Source organism: Canis lupus, chromosome 19 (assembly GCF_011100685.1).
Source record: "Canis lupus familiaris isolate Mischka breed German Shepherd chromosome 19, alternate assembly UU_Cfam_GSD_1.0, whole genome shotgun sequence".
Taxonomy (NCBI): Eukaryota; Metazoa; Chordata; class Mammalia; order Carnivora; family Canidae; genus Canis; species Canis lupus.
Genome location: NC_049240.1, coordinates 3,097,285 through 3,122,951, shown reverse-complemented (window position 1 = coordinate 3,122,951; position 25,667 = coordinate 3,097,285). Strand labels below are relative to the sequence as shown.

General features: G+C 40.8%; 1 protein-coding gene and 1 long non-coding RNA gene across 6 annotated transcripts in view; one reads left to right on the top strand and one right to left on the bottom strand.

Moving 5' to 3' along the window:
• Positions 1-6,029: 6,029 nt before the first annotated feature.
• LOC119864430 lies at positions 6,030-23,219 on the top strand. Of its 2 annotated transcripts, none has more exons than XR_005373869.1 (4): positions 6,030-6,099; positions 7,145-7,276; positions 11,790-11,871; positions 22,978-23,219. It is a non-coding gene; the product is annotated as an uncharacterized LOC119864430 (long non-coding RNA). The 2 variants fall into 2 exon arrangements; XR_005373868.1 differs by lacking the exon at positions 6,030-6,099 and adding an exon at positions 6,781-6,908.
• Positions 12,702-25,667, bottom strand: part of MGAT4D (MGAT4 family member D) — a 51,790-nt gene continuing 38,824 nt past the window's right edge. For 3 of the 4 annotated variants that reach the window (XM_038564580.1, XM_038564582.1, XM_038564583.1), the window contains exons 10-12: positions 22,955-23,062; positions 21,520-21,687; positions 12,702-13,055 (exon numbers count right to left, since the gene is read on the bottom strand). In XM_038564580.1, the coding sequence (XP_038420508.1) occupies positions 21,673-21,687; positions 22,955-23,062 (123 nt within the window). In that variant the 3' untranslated portion in view covers positions 12,702-13,055; positions 21,520-21,672. Of the gene's footprint in view, positions 13,056-15,576; positions 15,693-21,519; positions 21,688-22,954; positions 23,063-25,667 lie in introns of all 4 variants that reach the window. The other variant, XM_038564581.1, reaches the window with a different exon arrangement.

The following is a 25,667-nucleotide window of genomic DNA, read 5'->3' as shown; positions in this document are numbered from 1 at the left end:
ATAAAATGAGGGAGTTTTCATTGTCTACAAAAGTCTACAAGATCCGCAAAGAGAAAAATCCTTTTTTAGAATTAACTGCTAGAAAAATTTATGGGCTAAATCCTTATGTAATAGATGTCTGTAACTATTGTCAAGAGAGAAAAATAGTTGTTATATAAATATTTCTAACACTGGCCCTTTAAAGTTTGTTAGAACACTGGTAAAACTAACACAATTAAAGCATTTCTATAGAGGAAAGAGATACTGATCCAAAAGTTTGCATTTTATTATCTAATTTAATATGGGAAAATTAATCATATTTTTATTTTTTAATTAATTAATCATATTTTTAAATTCTACTCTATATCTAAGAAGAGGCATCTCTTACTATGAGTTATTTCAGAATCTTGCTACAGACAGACTTCATTCTAACAACCCAATTTATAATTTACTAGAAAAGATAATAAACAGAAAAATCATATTAAAAGATTTTGTGTTACCATATCACAAAAATAAAATGGGACAAATTCTCACCAAAATTAGAGAGCATTCTTGGAATTCTCCATGTGCTACATGGATCTCTGAAGGATCACAGATGAGATGGAGAGGCAGGAAACTGGCCTCTCAGAAGGCGGCCTTCTTCCAAAGATGCTACAAGACTCCATGTGAAATGCAGCTATTTTCCACAAAAGAAACCAGCATCCTTCAGAATGAGCTGCACCAGAGTTTTATTAATGTTGCGATGGCTGATGTGTCCAGAAATTCAGGGGAGGTCAGCCAGTATATAATAACATTCATCATTCACAAATTCATTTAACAAATATTTCTGATTGCCAGTTATGTGTCCGGAATTATGTCAGACACTGAATTTACAGTCATTAGCAAAACACACATAGTCCTCGATCTCAAAGAGCTTATGGTCTAGGATGGAAAGCAGACATTGAACAAAGAACCCAGGTATTACATGTAAACCACAGTAAGTGATATAAAAGGAAGTAAGTTCTAAGAATTGGTAGTTGAGGAACTGAATTTACATGGTAGGGGGAGAGGTCAGAGGAATCCTCCTTAAGAAAGTTGAAGTGTGGGGATCCCTGGGTGGCGCCGCGGTTTGGCGCCTGCCTTTGGCCCAGGGCGCGATCCTGGAGACCCGGGATCGAATCCCACATCGGGCTGCAGGTGCATGGAGCCTGCTTCTCCCTCTGCCTGTGTCTCTGCCTCTCTCTCTCTCTCTCTCTCTGTGACTATCATAAATTAAAAAAAAAAAAAAAAAAGAAAGTTAAAGTGTGATGCAGGGGAGCCTGGGTGGCCCAGGTGGGTAAGCACCGGGCTCCCTGATTTCGGCTCAGGTCATAATCTCAGGATTGTGAGATCAAGCGGGGGGCAGGGGGGCCTCCATGTCCAGTGGGGAGTCTGCTTAAGAATCTCCCTCTCCGTATTACGCTGAGTGAAATAAGTCAATCTGAGAAGGACAAACATTATATGGTCTCATTCATTTGAGGAATATAAAAAATAGTGAAAGGGAATAAAGGGGAAAGGAGAGAAAATGAGTGGGAAATATCAGAGAGGGAGACAGCACATGAGAGACTCCTGACTCTGGGAAACCAACTAGGACTCTGGGAAACCCAACTAGGGGTGGTGGAAGGGGAGGTGGGCAGGCAGTGGGGGTGACTGGGTGACGGGCACTGAGGGGGGCACTTGATGGGATGAGCACTGGGTGTTATGCTATATGTTGGCAAATTGAACTCCAATAAAAAATATACAATAAATAAATAAAAGAAACTTAAAAAAAGAATCTCCCTCTCCCTTTTCCCCTCCCCCTGCTCGCATGCACTCTCTAAATAAATAAATAAATAAATAAATAAATAAATAAATAAATAAATAAAATCATCTTAAAATATTTTAATTTTATTAAAGATAAAGGAGTGATTTCCCTAAGCCAAGGACAAAGGAAGCAGCATATGAGGAAGGAACTGAAGGGGGAAGAGTGGTAGGAGAGAGCACGTGCTGTTGTGAGAACACAGTATTTTTCAAACGCGTTAATTCCAATCTCTGCAGCCCTCTTTGGTGGAGGTATTATGCTTCACTCGCTTATGCTAAGAAAGTGTTTTCTTACTCAAGAACACAGAATACTACTAAGTAGAAGGGACAAGACTCAAAGTTGAGTCTAGTTTCACATGATACATTCCCTTTATTGGGCTCTAGGGTTAGACTGCTTACTAATTTAATCCTTGCCAAAAAGGATTAAAGTTCTAGATCTATAAAATATAAGATTAAATATTTTATATTCCATCCTTCAGACATACAGTCCATTTTCTGTAGCTTTTATATTTGAAAAGCCATATTTTTATATGTATCCAAACTATGATTGATGCACTTATATTTAGTTTAAATGGCTTTTAAAATTGGGGTGCCTGTGTGGCTCAGTGGTTGAGTCTCTGTGTTTGGCCCACATCGGGCTCCTTGCATGGAGCCTGCTTCTCCCTCTGCCTGTGTCTCTGCCTCTCTCTCTGTGTCTCTCATGAATAAATGAAATCTTTTTTAAAAATGGCTTTTAAAATCTTTCTAGCAAAGACTTTAAAGCAGTTCAAGGCTATATAAAAATATAAAAGCCAACAACTTCATGCTAATTCCTTACATTACTATGATCCTTTAAAATTTTATAGATTGCGGGCAGCCCATGTGGCTCAGCAGTCTAGCACTGCCTTCAGCCCAGGGCCTGATCCTGGAGATCCAGGATCGAGTCCCACGTTGGGATCCCTGCATGGAGCCTGCTTCTCCTCTGTGTCTCTGCCTCTCTCTCTCTCTCTCTGTGTGTGTCTCTCATGAATAAATAAATAAATAAATAAATAAATAAATAAATAAATAAACAAATAATAATAAAATAAAATTTTATAAATTGCTTACATAAATTTCAGGATATTTAAGATAAATGGCTTACTATTGGAACAAAAATTATCACATACTAGACAATATAAATGTTTCTAGCTATCTCCTCTCCTTAACAAAAGCTAGAATGTTTTCATTAACTGTTAATACTTCTAATTTCCTACAGTAGATAGAATAATGACCCCCCCCAAAGATGTTCACACCCTAATCCTTGGGTGTTGTGAATGTTAGCTCACATAGCATAAAGGGCTTTCAGGATGGAATTTAGGTTGGTGATTAGCTGACTCTAAAATAGGGGGAGTCTCCTGGATTATCCAGATGGGCCCAGTTACATGGGCCCTTAAAAGTAGAAGAGGAAGTCGGGAGAGACGGGTAGAAGAGATCTGAAGAGTGAGAAGGACTCCACCCGCCAGAGGGACTTTGAAGATGGAGGAAGGGAGCCATGGGCCAAGGAAGGTGAGTGGCTCCAGAGGCTGAAAACAACCCTCAGCTGACAACAGTCAGCAAGGAAACAGGAACCTCAGTTCTACAACTACAAGAAAGTGAAATCTGCCACCAACTGAATGAGCCAGACTTTCCCCCAGAGCTTCTAGGAAGGAATGATAGGTAGCTCGCTGACCAATACCTTGATGCTAGCTCAGTGAAACCTGGCTCAGACTTCTACCTACAGGAAAATTCTGTGGGAAAATTACTGTGGGAAAATTCATATTGCTTTAAGATGCTACGTTTGTGGTAACTAGTTATGGCAGCAATGGCAATGAATACTTTTATCTTTCCCAAGTTCCTTGATTACAGCTTCTTTGAAACTGTTGCTACACACCAAGTCTTTGTTGGTAAGCGCAATAACATTTTTCAACTCTATTGCCTACTGCCCCTCCGGACAGCCTGCTTCCTGGAACCATCTCCTCCTCTGGTTTTCTTGTCATTCCTGATTCTTGATTCTTTTCCTTTTCTCTGCCTTGTTCACAGGCACTTTCTCTCCAATATTCTCTAAATGTTGCTATTCCTTCGGGTTCTGGCCCCAGGCCCTTTTCTTACACTACATATACTCTTGGCTTCTACCTATAAAAGCTAGCCAGGGACTCCCAGATCTTATCCGCAGCTCAAAAGTCACTCCTTTCACTGATTTCACTCAAATCACTATATATCTTCAAGGTTGTCCCAAAATTCTGCTAATCTGAACACAGTCTTTCTGCCCAACCCTGCTTCTCTATCTTCTGAATGCTCTTACTCCATTAACTACCTCCAGTCACCCAAATCAGTTCAGTTACTTTGCCATTATCTTAAGATGATTGTTTCTCACTGATCCCCTGTGTCACTGGTAGCCAAACGCATTTGAGTATCTCTTAAATGTCTTGTTCTATCCCCAAGCCACAGCCTTACTTAGGAACCTATCCTTTCTGGAGTGGATTAGCAAACTCTCGCTTTGCCTCTTGACTTTCAGTCTTGCCAATCTCTAAATCTATCTTCCACCTTCTCCCTAGCATGTTTTCTTATTTTTTTTTTAAGATTTTATTCATTTATTTGAAAGTAAGAGAGAGAGAGAGAGAGCATGAGCAGGTGGGAGGGCAGAGGATGAGGGAGAAGCAGGCTCTGTTGGGCTCCATCGTGGGATGGAGGACCGTGAGATCACAACCTGAGCTAAAGGCAATACTTCTCTGTAGTTCTCAGGATAAATTCCGTCCTTGTAAGATTCATTCCTTTCACCCTCTGCCACACTCACCTACGTTAATACATGAATACTTTTCTGTACACTATGTCTTCTAACTGTGATGCCTTTCTACTGTTCAGTCTCAGAGGCTGACTGAGGAGGACTCATCCAACACTGGCATGCTTCAAAAGATGTCTTTGAAAAGCATAATTTTTAGAGTTTTCGTTGTCCTGCAGCTTCAGGAGGAACTCAACTACAGAATGATACAACAGAAAGTACACTGACCTTGGCACCATCACACCAAGCTCCTAGCTCTAATATTAAAAAGGCAGGAGGTTAAAACTGCCTCGGGCTTGTTTTGTTCTTCATTTGCCAAGTGAAAGGGTTAAAATAGGGGATTTAAAACTCCATGAAAATGGACAATTCTAGTTTTCGAATTAAGAGCACTAAAACTTACTAGGCACTGGAAAGCAGTAAGGCTAACTTAGAACGCTGCTCAATTTCTGGAGATCCATCAACATACTTAGGTCACTCATACACAGTAATTAACTTTACCAACTAGATAATCTAGATGATCTTGTTCTAAGGCTTTGGGGATTGGTCTAAATAAATGGAAGATCAAACCAACTAGATGTGAGGGCGAAACTGTACAGTGAAAATAGGCCACTTTGCAGTTACCAAAGGAAGGCTACCTGCAGTGACTTAAATGGCCTAGAGTAAGGTAAAAAATTTTAAAGCAAGCAAAATCTTAAGGCCAGATCAGGGTTTTGATGGCTTTCATGCATCAAAAAGTTTCAAAACAATTCTTTTTCTAATCTGAGACATTTTCCTAGGGCCACTTTTCTCTCTCCCCCTTCTGAACTTTGTTGCCACTCGCTTTTAAAATCTTAAGCAAGTTAAATAAATAAATAAATAAATAAATAAATAAATAAATAAATAAATAAATAAATAAATAAAAATCTCAAGCAAATGCCTCCCGGTTGCTTGGGCGAGGCTATAAATAAAATCGGCTAAAGTGTCCGATTGATGGTAAACAGGCTTTAGGCGATAATGAGCTGAGTAATTAGGGCGCGGCTGGACTCCACCCAGCGCTCCCGCTCCCTCCTCCCTGGGGGCTCTCCGCCCTTACGGAGGCGCGGACTGCGTGCCCGGAGCCTTTGGGGGCTTGCTCACATTTTTGTGCAAAGTGGCGCGTGGAGGGAGCGGCGCCCTCGCACGCCCCGGCCGGCCCTACACCCCTCGGGAGCGCGCCCCGGGGCTCGAGCTTGGAACGGGGCTGAAATGGTAACCGCTGGGGTAACGGCGGTCGGCGCGGCGCCGCAGGTGGACGCGGCAGGTGCACGCGGCAGGTGGACGGGGCAGGTGGACGCCGCATGTGGACGCGGCAGGTGCACGCGGCAGGTGGACGCCTTAGGTGGACGGGGCAGGTGCGCGCGGCAGGTGCATGCGGCAGGTGGACGGGGCAGGTGGACGCCGCATGTGGACGCGGCAGGTGCACGCGGCAGGTGGACGCCTTAGGTGGACGGGGCAGGTGCGCGCGGCAGGTGGACGGGGCAGGCGGACGCCGCATGTGGAAGCGGCAGGTAGATGGGGCAGGTGGACGGGGCAGGTGCACGCGGCGGGTGGACGGGGAAGGTGGACGGGGCAGGTGCGCGCGGCAGGTGGACGCCTTAGGTGAACGCAGCAGGTGGACGGGGCAGGTGGACGCGGCGGGTGGACGCGGCAGGTGGACGGGGCAGGTGGACGCGGCGGGTGGACGCGGCAGGTGGACGCGGCAGGTGGACGCGGGACCCAGCGCGGCACCAGCTCGGCCGCCCGGCGCGGGCTTCCCCCCCGCGGAGAGCCGCCAAGCCCCGCGCCCGGGCGCCTCCATCCCGGAGCCTGACTCCCCCTGCGGGGCCCCGCGGTCGCCGAGGCCAGGGGAGCGGCCCGGAGCCCCCGCCCGGACTCCCGACTCGGCACCCCGGCACGAGCGCAGGGGGCGGCGGGGAGGCGGCCCCGGCCCCACGCACCTGTGTTGCGGGCCCGTGTTCGGCAGCGGCAGCTCCGATGTCCGAGGCGCTGCCACCCGGTCCCGCTCGCCCCAGGCCAATCCCGCCGGCGGCCGCCCAGCAGCGACTGCCAACCGCGCATGCGCGTGCGGCCCAGGCGGGGAGCGGCGGCGGGAGGCGCGCGGGGTGCACCTGCAGCGGGGGCCCAACCGCCGCGGGGCCGCTCCTCCCGCCCCGCCCCCGCCCCCCCCCCCCCCCGGGCAAACGGCGGCAGGCGCGGGCCCCCTGGCAGGGGGCGGGCCCTCAGGACCCCAGGCTTTGCCCCCCGAGGAGCACCTGTCGCCCGACCCCGGGCTCCCAAGGGGATGGAGCTTTACAGACCCCCCCCCCAACAGCGTCCAGTTAGTACCCCAGGCCTTCCCTAGAGCCCTGGATGTCCAGGGATGCCAGGTCCCTGCGCTCCGCAGGGAGCCTTCCCATTGGAAGGGGGGGGTGATAAATACGGATTAAGTGTCAGCATAACAAATGCATTCTCCTTTCCGAAATGCTCTTAATAAGAATCGGTGACATTTATTGTGCTCACCGTACTCCAGGGGCTTGACATTCATTATTTCGTTTAACCGTCACAACCCCCCAGGCAAGGAACTGAATGAAGATCCTCATTTGCTCGAGCCTTGGATTGACAAACAGGGTTCGAATCCAGGTGTGTCCCTCTCGGAGCCTGTACTTTTAACAAACCACACACCGAACATAAAAGTATAGCATAGAGGTGAGATTGAATCACAAGCTTCTTTGCCCCCATCCAGTTTACCATGTAGCTTTCACCAATCTTTGATAGTAAATCTTGACTGGATTTGAATGGCTGCGATGTATATGGTAGGCATGGGTTGGACTCTGAGAAGGTGCTGAGCTGTTTTCCAAAGTGGCTGTTTTTATGCTCCCACCAGTAACGTAGGAGAGCTCCAGTTCTGCTACATTTTCACCATTGCTTGGTACCAGGTCAGTCTAGGTCTTTCCAGAGGTCAATCGATGATGCCTCACTGTAGTTTTATTTTTATTTTTAAAGATTTATCTATTTGAGAGACAATGCAAGCAGGGGAAGGGGGAGAGAGAGAGACAGTCTCAGGCCGACTCCCTGCTGATGTCTCACTGTAGTTTTATTTTTATTTTTAAAGATTTATCTATTTGAGAGAGAGACAATGTGAACAGGGGAAGGGGGAGAGAGAGAGAGAGAGAGAGAGTCTCAGGCAGACTCCCCGCTGAGTGCAGAGCCCCAGGCAGAGCTGGATCTTAAGACCCTGAGATCAGGACCTAAGCTGAAATCAAGAGTCTGGGTGTTATGCTATATTTTGGTAAATTGAACTCCAATAAAAAGAAATTAAAAAAAAAAAAAGTCTGTTGCTCAACCCGCAGAGCCACCTAGGCCCCCCTCACTGTGGTTTTAAATGCTATGTAGTTGCCTCACATACCACCAAATCCCCTCCATAGGAGTCCTATCATTTTGTATCCCCATTGACAGTATATGAGAATGTCTGTTGCTATATAACTTCACCCAAACGGAATCCACTGGCTAGGTTTTGAATTTTTGTCAACCTGATGATGGGGCAGTTTTTGATATCTCATTGTAGTTTTAGTTTTTACTTGTGAGGCTGGATACATTTTTATATATAAGGGCAAGTTCTTCCTTTTTATTGCATCCAGATTTTGAGTCATAGTTAAAATACCTTTTCCAACTCCCAGGTTGTAGAGAGATTCACCCATATTTTCTTTTAATGCTTGTATAAATTTATTTCTGATTCACTTGAAGTTTATTTTCGTAGAGCACGTGAATCTTGTATTTCTCCAAATGTCCATCCAGTTGTCCCAATGTCATTTATCAGAGCATCTCTTTGCCCACTGATTTAAGATACTGCTTTTATCATTTACTAAATAACCATATGTGGTTGAGCCTATTTCTGGACTTTCTATTCTATTTCATTGATTTGTCTACTCAAGTGCTAGTACAAAGTACCACACTGTTTTAATAATAGAGGCTTTGAAAAATATTTTAGCATCTGGTTCCCCTAGATTCCCTTCTGGCTCTTCCTTCAGAGCTTTTCTAGACATTTCTGAATGTTTTTTTTTTCCCATATGAACTTTAACATCAATATGCCAAGTTTCAGATTGTTGGCATATTTATCAGGATCACAATAAAATTGTAAGTCAACTTAAAAAGAACATTTTGATGAGATGTCCTATCCAAGAAGAAAGAAATTGCTTGAGTCTCTTGGAACTTTAGGAGTGTTTTATAGCTTTCTTTGTATAGTTTTGCACGTTTATCTCCAGATCACTGAGATTTACATACAGTAAACATCATTCATTTAAAGTTTACAATCTGATGAGTTTTGACAAGTGTACACACTTCTGAAACCACTTCCACAATCAAAAGATGGACTATCACTTCTAAAAGTCTCCTGCTTTTGTACATTTTTTCTTAGGTTTATTCCTAAATATGTTTTTCACTGCTATTAGAGGTTTTCTCATTCATCACATATTCTAAGGGTTTATGATCACTTTTAAGAACTTATTCATTTCTGGATGTTAAATTTATATTCTGATATCTTGCTGAATTATTTAGATTTGTGATTAAGTCCCATGATTTTTTCCACTTAGAGTATCATGCTATCTTTAAATAGAACTTTACTTTTTATTTTCCAACTCTTGTGCCTACAGTTGTTTTGGCTAACATTGCCAGAACAACCTAACAGTCCTAGAGATAGTGGGGATCATTTGCCCTATTAGTAGAAATGCTAATAATAGCCTAGAAAGGCTAGTAAAAATGCCTTGCGTTTCCCCGTTAAATAAAAAGACATTTTTAGGATTGAGGTACATGCACTGTGTCTATCATTGTCATACTTAGCAAGTTAAAATATAGGACAACCAATGAGAATCTAATTTCATATAAAGAATTTTTAGTACATATATTTTTCATATGTGAATTTCATCTGGCCCATAATTTTGTGTTGAGAAAGCATCCATTCATTGCAATTTTAATATTTTTTAAAAGATTTTATTTATTCACTCATGAGAGACACACAGAGAGAGAGGCAGAGACACAGGCCGAGGGAGAAGCAGGCTCCCTGCAAAGAACCCGATGTGGGACTCTATCCCTGCAAGGCCTGATGTGGGCCTCAATCCGGGACCCTGGGATCACTCCCTGGGCCAAAGGCAGACACTCAACTGCTGAGCCACCCAGGCGCCCCTTTAATATTCTTATAGAAAATAGTTAAAAATAGGTGTTGCATTTTTCAAAGGCCCTTTCAGCATCTGTAATCATACGATTTTTCTCCTTAAGCCTATTACCAAGAATCCTACCCAGATTCTTGCACTCCTGAAACAATTTTAAAACATTGGGACTCTCCGATTTCTCAAAGTTCAGTTAGGTTCCCTTGTGCAATCATCTGTACCTGCTGTCTCTTTGTCCCTATGTCTCCATAATTAGTTCTATTTCTTCTATGAAAATTCATTGATTTATACTTTGTCTCTATTCACATCAATTTCGGTAAACTAAATTCTCCCAAGAAATCCTCATTTTACCTGGACTTTTATTTTTTTTTTAAAGATTTATTTATTCACGAGAGACACACACAGAGAGAGGCAGAGACACAGGCAGAGGCAGAAGCAGGCTCCATGCAGGCAACCTGACGTGGGACTCAATCCCGGGTCTCCAGGATCAGGCCCCGGGCTGAAGGCGGCACTAAATCGCTGAGCCACCTGGGCTGCCCCTTACCTGGACTTTTAGAAAGAAAACTAGTATCAGCAAAACAAAAACCCCTTACATAAACTTCCTCATTGGAAGTTTGTATACTGACAGTATATTGACGTATACTGTCAATGGGGATTCATTGTCTATGACTGGCTATTAATAACATAGCATTGGGGATCCCTGGGTGGCTCAGCGATTTAGCACCTGCCTTTGGCCCAGGGCTTGATCCTGGAGTCCCGGGATCGAGTCCCACGTCAGGCTCCCGGCATGGAGCCTGCTTCTCCCTCCTCCTGTGTCTCTGCCTCTCTCTCTCTCTATCATAAATAAATAAATAAATCTTTAAAAAAAAATAACATAGCATCTAAAAATGTAATTGGGGGGAAAGGTAAAGAAAGGGGGGAAAAAGTCAGATGATGGTTTTGATGGGAAAAATGCCTGCCCAGATTTAGCTCCCATTCTTTGTTCACAATGGGCTGTGAACCTGCCACAGAGTGGAAGGTCCATATAAAAATATACAAGGTTAATTTGCTCTTCCAACCAAGAGTGTTGTCACATTTGCTATTACTACTAACATCAGTAATATCACCATGTTTCTATTTATACTTTGATGGTGCAGTTGTTGGTAGCTTATCTCAATACCTGAGAGAATTTCACCTATCATGTCTCCAAAGTTTGCAGAGCTTCTATTTACTTCAAACACAGTGTTCAACGGAAAATTTTTTTTTCATTAGAATCTTGTCTGAATATGATTTCTCCAAACTCATCTGCTATATTGAGCCAGGGGCATAAATACATCACATGCCTTTGTGTATATGCTCAAAGGAAAGTGATTTTTTTAAAGATTTTTATTATTTATTTATTCATGAGAGACAGAGAGAGATAGAGGCAGAGACACAGGCAGAGGGAGAAGCAGGCTCCATGCAGGGAGCCCAACGTGGGACTCGATCCCGGGACTCCAGGATCAGGCCCTGCATCAAAGGCAGGCGCTAAACCACTGAGCCACCCAGGGATTCCCAGGAAAGTGATTTGAAACAGCAAAATCACCATGAATGCTATAAACAAATGCCCAAACCAAGCAATAAGCATTTTTGCTGTGCTATATCCCAGATGGGTGTCAGGGGTTCTCCAAACTGCCCCTTCCTCATACACCTCAGACCAGACACCATGGGTGGTGAGTGAAACAAATGTCAGCATTTGGGTAGCAGGGATGGGGATGGAAACTGGGGGCATCTGTCCTGGCTGCACTATGAACGTTTTCTGGAAATGCTTTGTGCTGACCATCCAACTCTCTGTCCTGGAATTATTTCATTAAGGACGCAGCTATTGGGTTGAATCTTTAAGGTCGCTCTTCAACCTCTCTCTCTCTTTCTCTCTCTCTCTCTCTCTCTCTTTCCTTCTATCGTCTGCTACTCTCAGGGTACTTTGGCCCAAAATTTAAGTCAAATTAAAAATTTTTGTAACATACATGTAACGTGATGTCCCCCACCAGCCGCTTTACTGAAATATACTTGACATATTGCTGCTTCTCTTCTAAAAGGGCAGAATGAGATGGACACATTTGAACAGTTCAGCTTTCATATTCTTCTTGTATGTTGGTATGTAATGCAGTTCAGACGAAGGTAAGTATGTAAAGTTTTGGCCCTCAAGGATAGATAATACAGCAGTATAAAGTACAATTTTCATATTTTATTGAGGAATCAGAAGAAAAAATCTCTTATTTCACAAAATAAATAAAGTAAAATTCAATAGAGTAACAAGAAGAATGGACAATGGGTAATAGACTCCTATAAGAAACTAACAGATCAAGCAAGCAGACAAAAATTAGTAAGAATTTTAAAAACTTGAAGAAGTAAATTAAAAAGCCTGATATAAGAGAATCCTTTACCCACTAAATAGGAATATTTTAAGAAGACATTTTAAAGGCATAAAACACTTATTAAAAAAACAAATGAATGCAACATATTTTAAAGGGAGTGTACAGAGACTATACATTCTTTTCAGATTCATATGAAACCTAAGAATTCATAACAATTCTCAAATCTTATCGCACAGATAAAATTCGCTAACAATAGTATAATTGAGAAATCAATAGTAAAAGATGGCAAAACCCAATATATTTGAAAAAAAAAAAAAAAAAGAGAACACACTCCCAAATAACCCATGAGCTAAGAAGGTAATAATACGAGAAATTATAAAATCTTTAGAACTGAATGCTATCAGAATATTTAAATATCAAGAGGTTGGTAATCAGCTCAAATGGCACTTAGGGGTAAGTTTTTAGTTTCAAATGCATTTATTTAAAAGACAAGAAGATACTGTGGCACTGCCAGACTCAGGCTTGCTTAAATTGTGCCTTCTATTTCTTCAGATATCCTAACAAAATGGATAAGAACCTATACTAATTGACACAGAACCTGTTCATGACAATGGCAAGTTTCTAAACTTGTAGTTATTTATTGAGATTATGTGGTAGCATCACTATCCAAGTCAACAAAATACATTTCTTTTTTTTTTTTTAACAAAATACATTTCTTAATTTTCAAAAACTTACTTGCCTTTACTATTTTTAAATTAAATTGTAATAGTAGTGGTACAAACATCATAAATAAACATTCTAATTTTTCTTGACATAAGAGGTAGTTTAATACTTCCAAGCCTAGTAGTTCTATTTTCTCCTCTTCTATACAATTATGCATTTTCATTATTATAATTTCTGAAAGATGCCATGAGCAAGTAAGGTTATCTGAGGTTTCAAGGTATTACAGAGTTTTTTTCTTGTTACACTTATTATTCTTCATATTTTCTGAAATAAAAACAAGAAATCTGTAACATCTAGAAATAACTAATTCACAAGGATGTAATTATTTTCATGAACATTTTTGACAATATTCTTTCCTTACTATGTCCTTTTGACCACACTTTTCCCTTATAGAGAAGATAATTTTACATTGGCAAAAGATTTGATTCTTAAGATGTATTAGACAATATCAGTTTTAATACAGTCATGGTGTTAAAATTATTGAAACTGGACTTCCATCACTGGGATACCTGGAAAATCTATATTGTTGGATTATCATTAAAGCCAACTAACTGTTATAAATAAGGTATGGATATTTTTAAACATTCACTTTACTTTTATTTTTTAAATTTTAAATTAAATAAATATTGAAAATATTTAGGATAACAAAGTAAAAACATAATCTTTTAACACTAACATATGAAAGAAAATCAGAGACTTATTATAAAATTAGAACTGGAGAAATTTTGCTGTGAATAAAAGATAATCTGTGTACTACATTTCATATGAAATTAGTTTTGAATTTCTTGTCAGTCAAAGGGAACAAAAATACCCACAATAGGCAAAAGGAATTATGACAATTCTTTGGGAAAGAACATTTTTTTTTCTAGCTCCAACTTCTAAGAGAAAGCTGTCACATATACCTTTACATAGAAAAGAAACATAAAACTTGAAATAACAGTTTTGAAGGAAATGCAAATATGCCGTACATCATTCTTTAATGAAAGTCAAACGCATAAACTCAAATAATTCAGTTAAAGCATTTTGATGGGAAATATTCATCTACTTCATCACCTCCAGTAGGCTTACCAGATTTTGCAACAGCAATAAAACAAATGGGTCATACATACAAAAAAAAAAAAAAAAAAGTCTGTGTTTAAATTCAAGGTTGAGTGGGTATCCTGTATTTTACCTGGTAACCCTACTTCCAGCACACAGAAACATTTTGCCCTGTTGCCCAGTAACTGCAGTAAAACAAAAGTTAACTTTTCATGTAGAATGAAGCAGTAGCAAATTTATAGAAACATACTATTTTCTTGCTTATCAACAGAAAAACTTTAAAGTATCTTTTTTTAAAAAAAGATTTATTTATTTTAGAGAAAGAGAAAGAGAGAGCAGGAGGAGGGGCAGAGGGAGAGGGAATCCCAAACTGATTCTGCACTGAGTGAGGAGCCCGATGTGGGGGCGGGGGGGATCCCACGACCCTGAGATCATGACCTGAGCCGAAGCCAAGAGTCGGACATTTAACTGACTGAGCCACCCAGGTTCCACAAAATGTAACTATCTTATTTGAGTTTTAAGTATCTTATTTGAGTTTTCAGAAGTTATTTGTACAGAAGTATTTGTTTCTAAAAGAAATTTATTTTATGTTCATTATAGGTATAGAACATGAGATGATAAAAGAACACTTAAACTTATGAAATAGTCAAAATTTTTAAAAACTTAAAACTCAACTAATTTATCACTAAGACAAATTTTTCATTTATTATCATTTTGACCTACAAGCTAGATGAATAGAAATAAACCAAACTATTTTTCTCCATAATGAGCTCTAGAAAATTTATCTTATGTTTTAAAAAGTTTTATGAGTAGCATAAACTGTTTAAGGCACAAATTTCAGAAAGGGAGATAGAACATGAAAGACTCCTAACTCTGGGAAACGAACAAGGGGTGGTGGAAAGGGAGGTGGGCGGGGGGGGGGGGGGGTGACTGGGTGGCGGGCACTGAGGGGGGCACTTGACGGGATGAGCACTGGGTGTTATTCTATATGTTGGTAAATTGAACACCAATAAAAAATTTATTTAAAAAAGGCACAAATTTTACATAAAAAATATTTTAAAGACTTAATTTAGGAAAGTGTAGCAATACTCATGCTGCTATGTTGGACCGGGTTAAAGAAGGGAGAGTGAGGGATCCCTGGGTGGCGCAGCGGTTTGGCGCCTGCCTTTGGCCCAGGGCACGATCCTGGAGACCCGGGATCAAATCCCACGTCGGGCTCCTGGTGCATGGAGCCTGTTTCTCCCTCTGCCTATGTCTCTGCCCCTCTCTCTCTGTGTGTGACTATCATAAATAAATAAAAAAAGAAAGGAGAGTGACATTTATCTTGCTGGGGTCATGAGTGTAGATTTTATTTTACTTAATAAAATGAAAAGTTGAAAAAAGTTGAAATGTCATATCTAAACTGGTTCTAGGTGGTGGACAGCTAGGCCCCACTGAAATGATCATAAATGCACAGGAAAGGAAAGATGTAACTCCAGACTACGTAAAGCATGGAGGGGGCTCTCAGCTGAGGAGACGTTTAATCAAATAAACAAAAGACATAAATCTGATGGAAAAGTGGGGACTGACAGCAGAGCCGAGGAATCTGTGACCTCAGCACCGGGGACAGGGCTGGAATGGAGGTGGCAAGTTTGATGAAAGACAGGAGCCAAACTAGGGCTGACCCTGGAGAAGGAAGGGGGTCTGTGTCAGGAGCACCCCACAGGAAGGCCTTCAAGCCCTGGGCCACTCACACACATAGCCTTACCTGAGGAAAGCCGAATGTGCCACCTGGATGGAGCCACCGCAGGCAGTGTGGGAACTAATGCCCCAGAACAAAGCTCTCTGCATTTTGGTTATGTTGTTGCCCCTTCTCTCAAATCACTGGGAAAACAAAACAAAACAAAACAACAGCAAAAAAAAAAAAACAAAAAAAAAACACAAAACAATCACAACCCAGGCCCCCGCATACTCTAAAGCAAAGTGTGTAGGCCAACACATCCTACCCATGTACCAAAGACTCTCAGGAAATCTCATTCCTTTCAATTTTATGAAGGAATATGAAGACAAATGCAGTGTCAGGGGAGGAAAGAGGAAGGAGAGGAAATAAATTACTCATTGTCACCAGACAACCGAGACTCGCTGAATATTTGACGAAAGCGTACAACCTGACAGAGACGGATCAAAATAGACAAGCAGAGTGATCTGGTCACAGGAAAAACCCAGCTCATTCAAAATACAGAAGAGAACTTTAAAAATGTTTCACGAGAAGATCTAATTAATACTCTTGAGATTTTAGGAAAATTGTATCCGCAAAATGAGTACAGGGTAGGAAAAAAGGAACAATAAAAATGAAACATTTGTGAGGAAAGTTAGTCAAGGAACCCACCTAGTACGTAGAAAAACAGGTGACAGTAGATAAGAGCTATGACATATAGAAGATCAATTCCATAAATTTAAGATTTGATTATTCTTTCAGAAAAGAGTAGTTACAAAAGAAAGGAGCAAAATAGTCATGATATGCTATCGGCTATTTGTGTCTCCTTCCTCAAAGTCATACGTTGAAGTCTTAAATCCTCAGTGTATTTGGAAATGGGGCCTTTGGGAGATAATTAGGTCCCGAGGGTGGAACGTTCGTGAATGAGTTTAATGCCTTTATAGGGGGATAAAGAGACTAGAGATTTGTCTACTCCTGGCCGTGTGAGGATGTAGTCAGGAGACAACAGTCTACAAACCAGGGAGTGGGCTCTCACCCAAAGCCCCACGCTGGCACCCTGATCTTGGACTTCCAACGTCTAAAACTGTGAGAAATAAATTTCTTTCCTAAACAGCCACCTGGTCTGTGTTCTTTTTTGTCATAGCAGCCCAAACTGACTAAGACATAATAAAATGAGTAAGCATCTGAGCTAAATACCCATCTATACTGCAGGAAAAATCATGCAGATAAATAAAAATTAGCAGCAGAAGCATATTACGTAGCAATATGAAGGAAACTACCAGGGGCATGCAAACCAGAAATGATGAAGTGCCATTGCCTCTGGCGAGTGAGACAAGGCTGGGGAAGTGCAGGCGGTTGCTTCCTCTTACTGTGAGCACCTCTTTTTATTGATTCTTCGCCAGGTATGTGCATATTGCTTGAAGAATACATACAAGGCTAAAAAGCTTGTACGGTTGAATTCTATTCCATTTTGAAATACACCCTTTGGAAAATGAAAGGGGTAGTAATCCATTCTGCAGCTCTTTCATCAGTTTGGAAACATCCAATTTTAAATATCTAACAGTCTTAGCAAACTTAGCAAACGGACGGTTCCTTGGTTCCCTGAAGTTGTTTTTTTTTTCTTTTTTTAAAAAAAGATTTATTTATTCATTCTGAGAGAGCGAAGAGAGAGGCAGAGACACAGGCAGAGGGAGAAGCAGGCTCCATGCAGGGCCCGATGTGGGACTCGATCCTGGGTCTCCAGGATCACACCCCGGGCTGCAGGCGGCGCTAAACTGCTGCACCACCGGGGCTGCCCCTGAAGTTGTTTTTGATAAAGCCACGTGGTTGCAGCGCAGGGTGCTAAAGGCGTCTCCAATCCCTACCATGGGAGGGAAACCACGAGGTGCTGGCAGTCTTCTTGTTCTTGCAGGAAAGAAGGGAGACGTCCTGAAAGGAGCTAGTAGAAGAGAAAGACAGGGGGCTGAGAGCATGACGGATAAAGGCTCCTGGGAAATTGGCCAGCCGAGCTACCTTCTTCAAACTTTTGCTGATCTCAGTCCCATTAAAAAAAAAAAGAAAGAAAGAAAAGAAAAAAGAAAAAACCTTTTAGCCTGATGCAGGTCTAATTGAAACGCACAGAACACAGGTCATCTTTATGGAAATGCACCCACGTGTCCGCGGAGTGGTATGTGTATAGATAACGCACGCTCCTGACTGTGTTCTGTGCCTCTTTTCCTGCTGAAGCGTCAGAAGGTAACCCTGCACGAACACCCTTCCATGCACATAAACCATGCACAGGGAGCGTTAGATGGAAAGCAGATGCAACTTGATTAGCAGGGGAAGAATTCAAGTTCCAGAAACACAGGAGAGCCAGCTGGGGAGGCGGTGGGCCCGGCCCTCAGGACTGACCCAAAGCCAGAGGTGCTGGAGCCTTGGTGGAGATGGAGTCGATACCCCTCAAGACTGGGGTCGCCCCCACTCGGAAGAGGAGCTTCTGTACACCGTGAGCAGCAGATGGCCCCACACCCCCAGGTCCTGGAGGAAGGCCACAGGAAACCGTGGACAGTAGAGGCCAGAGGTCAGGCGAGGAGGCCCACGGCCCCTGAGGTTTGAGTCTGAATAAAGAAATGCACTGCCTGCGGCTCGAACCCAACTGCTGGGGGGGGGGGGGGGTCAGAGGTCAGGAGGCCACCTCTGGAAGCCTTCAGCAGGGCCGTGGGCCATTTCCAGGACCCTGCGAGCCAGGGGAGCGCCAGTGCTGAGCCCGGCCTCCTGCCCACAGCGGGGCCTGCGCCCTCTCGGGCGCCTCTTGCAGCTCTGCCGGGGTGTCCCTGCTGATGTAACCGACACGGGCCCTTGGTGGGGAAGGGCATTCTGAGGGGGGGCGCCCCAGGTTCGCCCCGGGAAGCAGGGAGTGAGGAGGACGGCAACGACGGGTTCGGGGAGCAGTTCCAATGGGGGATGACACAGGCCCTGGGGACTAATGCCTGGGCATAAGGAACTTTCTCCGAAAGGTAGCAAGGCTACTGTGTGCATCAAAAGAATCAACGGAAAGTCCTGGTAATTAAAATTTGTTTTTGTAGGTTAAAAAGCAAACGGGCTGGAAAGTAAAAGCTCGGGAAGGAAACAGCAGCAGGCCCCATAAGGACGGCGGATCAGACACAACTCTTTACTTTCTAGAAATGACTTGGCCATAAGGGCAGGTTAAAGACCCAAGATCTTACAGCTGGAACGGGAGAGCAGACAATGGACCAGTCGGAGGTCTGAGGGCGCTGTCTGAAGCTGCTGGGAAGCAGGGAGCACAGTCTGCAGCGCAGAAAGCCCCCCACAGCTACAAACGAGGGGAAGGGGGCAAACCATGAGGATGGCTCCAAGTCTTGGCAGTGGGTAAAGCTCTAAAGATCCTCTCCCACCCCATGGAGCCAAGTGATTAGCTTTCCTTCACTGTTGAAGGGTAATTCTCAGAAAAGGCAAACATGTGGTATCTAGACTCAAACCAGGGGAGGGACAAGAATGCTAAGTAGGCCAAATAGGGGCACCCAGGTGGCTCAGCCCATTAAGCCTCTGACTCTTGACTTAGGCTCAGGTCGTGACCTCAGAGTCAGGATTTCAAGACGTGAGATCTGGCCCCCCTCCCCTCGTTGGGCTCTGCACTTGGCAGGGAGTCTGCTTGAAGTTCTCGATCTCCCTCTGCCTCAGCCCACCCGCCCCCCCCGCCCCATAAACAAACAAACACACAAATCTTTAAAACAACAACGGGACACATAAGTAAATACTGACAAAGTGAATACTGAAAGGCCCAGCTATCTTTGCCCACCTGGCTCCCAGACTCTCCAGCAATCTGACTGGCCCATGCAGCAAGACCCAGGCACTAACCCGGCTAATTCCTTAGGGAAAGAGCTGAGCCACTCCTGCCCTACAGTGGAACGCGCAGGTTCAGCCATGTGCTCGGAGGCTCCAACCCGCTTTCTCCACCTGAACAATCTCTGACCACTACATACATGATGAAGCCCTTAGCAACAGTGACCAACAACAAGAGAACTCAGAGGAAATAGAAACTGCAGGAAGAAGAAATTTTTTAAAAATCTTAAAAAAAAACAAACCAACTATTAAAATCCTGAGAGGGTTAAGTGGAACCATTTCAAACATAAAACAAGAACCAAGTGTTATAAAAGGGGATGATAACAGTAGGAGCACAAAAGGGGTCCTTAGACATTAAAGCTATAATAGTAAAGACAAAAACCAACCAATCAATGAAAACTGCCTCCCCCCCCCCCATTTTGGAGTTCCTTAAAAATAACATAGAAAATAGAGCAGAAAATGTATCAGCAAAGTAATTTGTATTTTCCAGAATTGAAACATGAGTTTTCAGATTAAAAAGCCCTACCAAATATTAAGAACAATTGATAAAAATAGACACATACCATCATGAAATTGTAGAATTCTAAATACGATAAAAATTTTAAAGGCTGACGGAGGGGGAAATGGGTCCTATACCAAGAAACAGGAATCAGAATGGCTTTCACTACTTTTCACTGGTTACACTCGTGAATACCTTCAAAAATCAGAATTCAGAATTCTTTGCCTAGCCACCCTAATGATTAAGTCTGATAGATTGCAGTCATTTTAAGATGTTTTAGTTCTCCAAGAATTTACCTCCCATATGATCTTTCTCAAGAAATTACTGAGGGGTGTGGTTTACTAAAACAAATAAGTAGACCAAGTATGTTGCAGATTTGGGATACAGAAAATGGGAAAATCAACCCCCTGGTTCCTAAAATATCTGCTAGAACTGTCCGGTTGCAGGAGAAATATTTTTCAAGATTAGGAAGCGGCATTAGGAAATGCAGATAAGCATTTGAAAAATATTCAGCATTCATCCACGGTTTTTAAAATGTTTGAATACACCGAGAACAGATTTGGATAATTCACAGGGAATCTGAGGGTGAATTAGTGGTAAGTACATAAAAAAAAGCTGATTTAAAACTAAAAAAAGTCGTATAATAAAAGAAGAATAGAACATACTTTGTAGCTTAAGTGTAAACAGCATTTATACTCTCATTATAACATTATTGAATACTGAGCAAACCAGTCACATAACTATATGGACAGAGTGAAGGCTTGGGTGGAGTGCACTCTATCAAAGTTAAAATCTTTTGTTCATTAAAAGGCATTATTAAGAAAGTGAAAAAGCAAGCCATAAACTGAGACTTGTGGTCAGACTATATGGAACTATAACAATTCAAAAAAACAAACAGGTGAACAACCCAATTTTTTAAATGGACCAATACTTAAGACATTTCACAAAATATATACATACATTTCATTAAATCCATATTTCATAAGGATCTATATTTTATATATATAGATACACACACAACTAGCACCTAGCATATGAAAATATGCTCAACATCATTGGTCATTAAAGAAATGCAAATTAAAATCATAAATGAGGTATCAGGATCTGGCTTTTCTAACACTCCATACAAATTGAATCGTATAGTATATAGTCTTTGGCATCATGGCTTTTTTCATTTAGCATAAAGTAATTTTAGAGATTCATCCATATTGTTGCATCTATTGATAAAAATGAGGCTTCAGGGGCACCTGGGTGGCTCAGTGGGTTAAGTGTCTGCCTTTGGCTTAGATCATGATCCTGGGGTCCTGGGATCGAGTCCCACATTGGGCTCCCTGCTCAGCAGAGAGTCTGCTTCTACCTCTACCTTTCCTCCTCCCCCTCCCCTTGCTCATGCTCTCGGTCTCTCAAATAAATAAATAAAATCTAAAAAAAAGAAAGAAAGAATGAGGCTTCCAACTCAGATGTATTGTCTCCAAATTCATTGTATGTCTACAAGTATAAGATAAAAAAGGAAAAAACACTTATTCACTCTTCTAAGACAAAATATTAGTATATCAAAAAGTTATCTGTATAGACTTTTAAAAGACACAAAATATATAAAATAAAACTAACGAGTATCTGATAATTTACTATATATCAATTTTTATACTTACCACTATATTGTCAAAGGTTTAAATTTTTGTATATGATAAAGTCTCTTATCCACTATGAAGAAAATTGAGAACTAAGACTAATCCTTATTATGCCATTGTTTCCAAAGAATGATGCCGATCATTTTGAAAGAAGGTGTTTGAATTATAAGACTCCTAATAATAAATATCCTGTAAGAAATTTTAAAAATAATATAATTAAATAATTGTAACAAAATAATATAAATTTTTAAAATGTACAACTACCTTTGACATGTCATTAAATTGTTATTTATTTCTATTTTACATTGGGTGAGGTATAAAAAGGGAAAAGGCTATATTATAATATGAAATATGAGTGATTAAATTTTCTACTTAGTAGGTTGTGAATTTACAAAGGTAAGGTTAAAATACCTTATTCAGCAAATAGTATAATGGAAGAAAAGAGTCCCACTATAATAGCACCAACAAATAGAATGGTATTGATCAATTTCTTTCTGCATCACCTGCGACTATGTTTTATGTATTTTCATGGTGTTATTTTCTGCATCAAGATTCATAACAGTTAAATTTTCATTATTCCTGGCACTTGTTTTGCTTAATGAACACTTTTAATCTAGAATTTCACTTTGCCTAATTGCTAATAGCTAAATTTACTGAATTCATGCTATTTTTCAGGCAGTGTTCCAAGAAGTGCAGTACAACAAATACACAGAGATAAGGAGTAGAAAAGGTGGAAAGAGGGCAGGTCATAAATAATGAATGAAATGATGGGAGTACGTGTATGTAAGTGTCTCTCATTTCAACTGACAAAAGAGTAAGGCAATCATCTGTTTTTTTGTATGAAGAAACTAAAAAGGGAGACTCTTTCAAAGGTAGGAAACATCTTAAGGCTCACCTAATTTAAACCGCTCTTACCATAACTAAAAACTAGTTGTTTTGACTCTAAAGTCTCTGCTTTTTCTACCGTACCAAGAGGCTAAGTCAATTACAAATAACATTGCTTCCAAAAATGATGGAAAATTAAAGAATGATTAAAAATCAAACAATACCGAATTTTTCTTGACATGGCAAATAGTGATCTGAAAAAAAAGAATGCTGATACACTTAAATTCTACAACAGGGGCATTTTATTTAGAAATATTCCTCTATAACTCTAAATATTAAACTAAAATAGTGAATTCTATCATGATTTTTAAAACACATTTGTAGTCATTACTTGAATCATACAGCTGTAACAGTAAGGCAAAGAAGTTTACGTAGGCTGGATTTTTCTCTCCATGACAGATCACTTGGGTCTCGAAAAGATGATGGCTCTTCACAACATATAGTTACCATAAGATGAATTATGTTTAAACAACCATATTTTACAGTCTCGTATTTTCATCCCTTTTCTAAACACTACTTTACAAGTTCATGAGACATTGTATATTACTCAAGTTACATTTCAAAATCTTACTTTGGAATATTGTTCTCTTCCAGGGAATGATGACTGTATACCCACATGCTGGAAAAGAGAAGGTTTATATCGAATACGAATGTGCTTATTTCGTTCTGCACATTTTTCCTGGGAAAAATAAGAGAAACAACAATCTTCCGTAATAAGCCAAATATACTCCCTTTTTATTGCATATATGGATGGCAGAATTTTGGGTTATATTGTTTTATGTCAGAATTCTGTTTTAATATTTAAAAATTAAATAAAACTTTCTTAGCTTTTTAAATTTTATTTTTATTTTTTAGCTTTTTCTTCATAAGTATAATAAAATACAAGTTGAGATACAAAAAGGTTTCAGTTAAAGCATGTATTTTCTACTGTTGTACCAGCTATCATTTTCTGTTCCCTTCTTTTTATTTCAATGACATAGATGAAATCTTTTGTATTTTTTATCCATTTCTTTCAGACTACATTGTTCTTTCTCTTTCTATAGTCATTAATTGCTACATTGAGGTACACCCTCCTGAGTTTCTTCTTAAGTAGGAAAAAAACATATGATTAAAACAAAGAACCAATATTATACTTTATGGAAAAATATTTGATTAATCTCATTAAAAATAAAAATAAGGGACACCTGGGGGGCTCAGAGGTTGAGCATTTGCCTTGGTCTTAGGACATGATCCCAGGGTCCTGGGATCAAGTCCTGCATCAGGCTCCCTGAGAGGAGCCTGCTTGTTTCCCTGGCTCTCTCTCTGTGTGCCTCTCATGAATAAATGAATAAATAAAATCTTTAATAAAAAATAAAAATAAATAAAAATTAAAAATAAAAATAAGAAAGATGACCTGTGACAGCAATCCTATTGAAGCAAATATCTGAAACTACTATGAGTGTTGAGAATGATTTTGTATACTGTATATGTAGAAAGTTCATAAAAATGCATCTCAAATTTATATACTCAATAATTTTTAAAAGATTCATTTATTTGAGAGAGAGAGAGAGAGAGCAAGCACCCCAGGGGGAGGGGTGGAAGGCAAGGAAGAGATATAATTTTTTTTTTTTTGAAGAGACATAATCTTAAACTGACTCCCTGCTGAGCACAGACCCAGATGAGGGGCTGGATCTCACGACCCTGAGATCATGACCTGAGCCAGAATCAAGAGTCAGACGCTTCCCTGACTGGGCCACCCAGGCATCCCATATTCTCTAATTTTTATTCCAGTATGGTTAACATGCAGAGTTACATAAGTTTCAGGTGTACAATGTGGTGATTCATCAATTCTGTACGTTACCCAGTGCTCATCATGAAAAGTGTATTCTTCATTCTCCTCCCCTATTTCACCCACTCCCCCACCCACATCCTTTTGGTAACCTCTGCTTTGTTCTCTATCGTTGAGTCTATTTCTTGGGGCAGCTGGATGGCTCAACCGGTTAAGTGTCTCACTCTTGATTTCAGCTCAGGGCATGATCTCAGGTTGTGATGTCAGGCTCTGCAGTAGGTGTGGAGCCTGCTTAAGAGTCTCCCTTGCCCTCTGGCCTCCCCCACAAAGAAAGAGTCTATTTCTTGGTTTGTCTTTTTTTTTTTCCTTTGCTCATTTGTTTTGTTTCTTAGATTGGGCCTATGAGTGAAATCATATTGTATGTGTCTTTCTCTGATTTTTTTCACTTAGCATTATACTCTCTAGCTCCATCCATGTTGTTGCAAATGCGCATATTTCATTCTTTTTTGTGGCTGAATGATATTCCGTTGTGTTTACACACCACATCTTCTTTATCCATTCATCTATTAATGGACTCTTGGGCTGCTTCCATAATTTGGCTATTGTAAATAACACTATAAAAACGTGGGGTACGTATACCTTTTCCAATTAGTATTTCATTTTCTTTGGGTAAATATCCAGTGTGGAATTACTGGATCATATGGTAATTCCATTTTTAATTTTTTAAGGAACCTCCATATTATATTCCACAGTAGTTGCACCAGTTTGCATTCCCACCAACAGTGCCCGAGGGTTCCTTGTTCTCCACACCCTTGCCAATACTTGTTATTTCCTGTGATTTTTTTATTTTGGCCATTCTGACCAGTGTGAAGTACTATTTCATTACGGTTCTGCTTTGCATTTTCTGATGATGACTCATGTTGAGCATCTTTTCATGTATCTGTTGGCCATCCAAATGGCTTCTTTGGAAAAACGTCTATTCAGGTTATCTGACCATTTTTTCATTGGCTTGCTTTTTTAGTGTTGAGTTGTATAAATTCTTCATATATTTAGGATATTAACCCCTTATCAGAGGTATATTATTTGTAAATATCTTCTCCCATTCAGTAGGTTGCCTTTTTGTTTTATTTTTTATTTTTTATTTTTTTTTTTTCTTTTTGTTTTATTTTTTAAATAGCAGACTTACTTAAATGCATTTACTTACTTACTTAAATGCATTTCTATTCAGTACTAACATGTAGTAAAATATTATATTAAACGATTGTTTTTAAAACTGTAAACTAAATAATCTAGAGTTAATCTGAAACTAAAGTCAGATAAAATTAGTTGAGGAATTAAAATTTAGGAAATATGCTTACATTTGCTAAGCTAGTAGTAGGAAGTACCAATGAGATGGTATTATCAAATTCTGGCTTCCCCAAATCCCTCAAATAACCTGTTGATAAAGAAAAGCTGAGTTCATTACTTATTGCAGTAAAGAAGAAAATACCTTGGTGTAGTGTCTATTGAAGTCTTG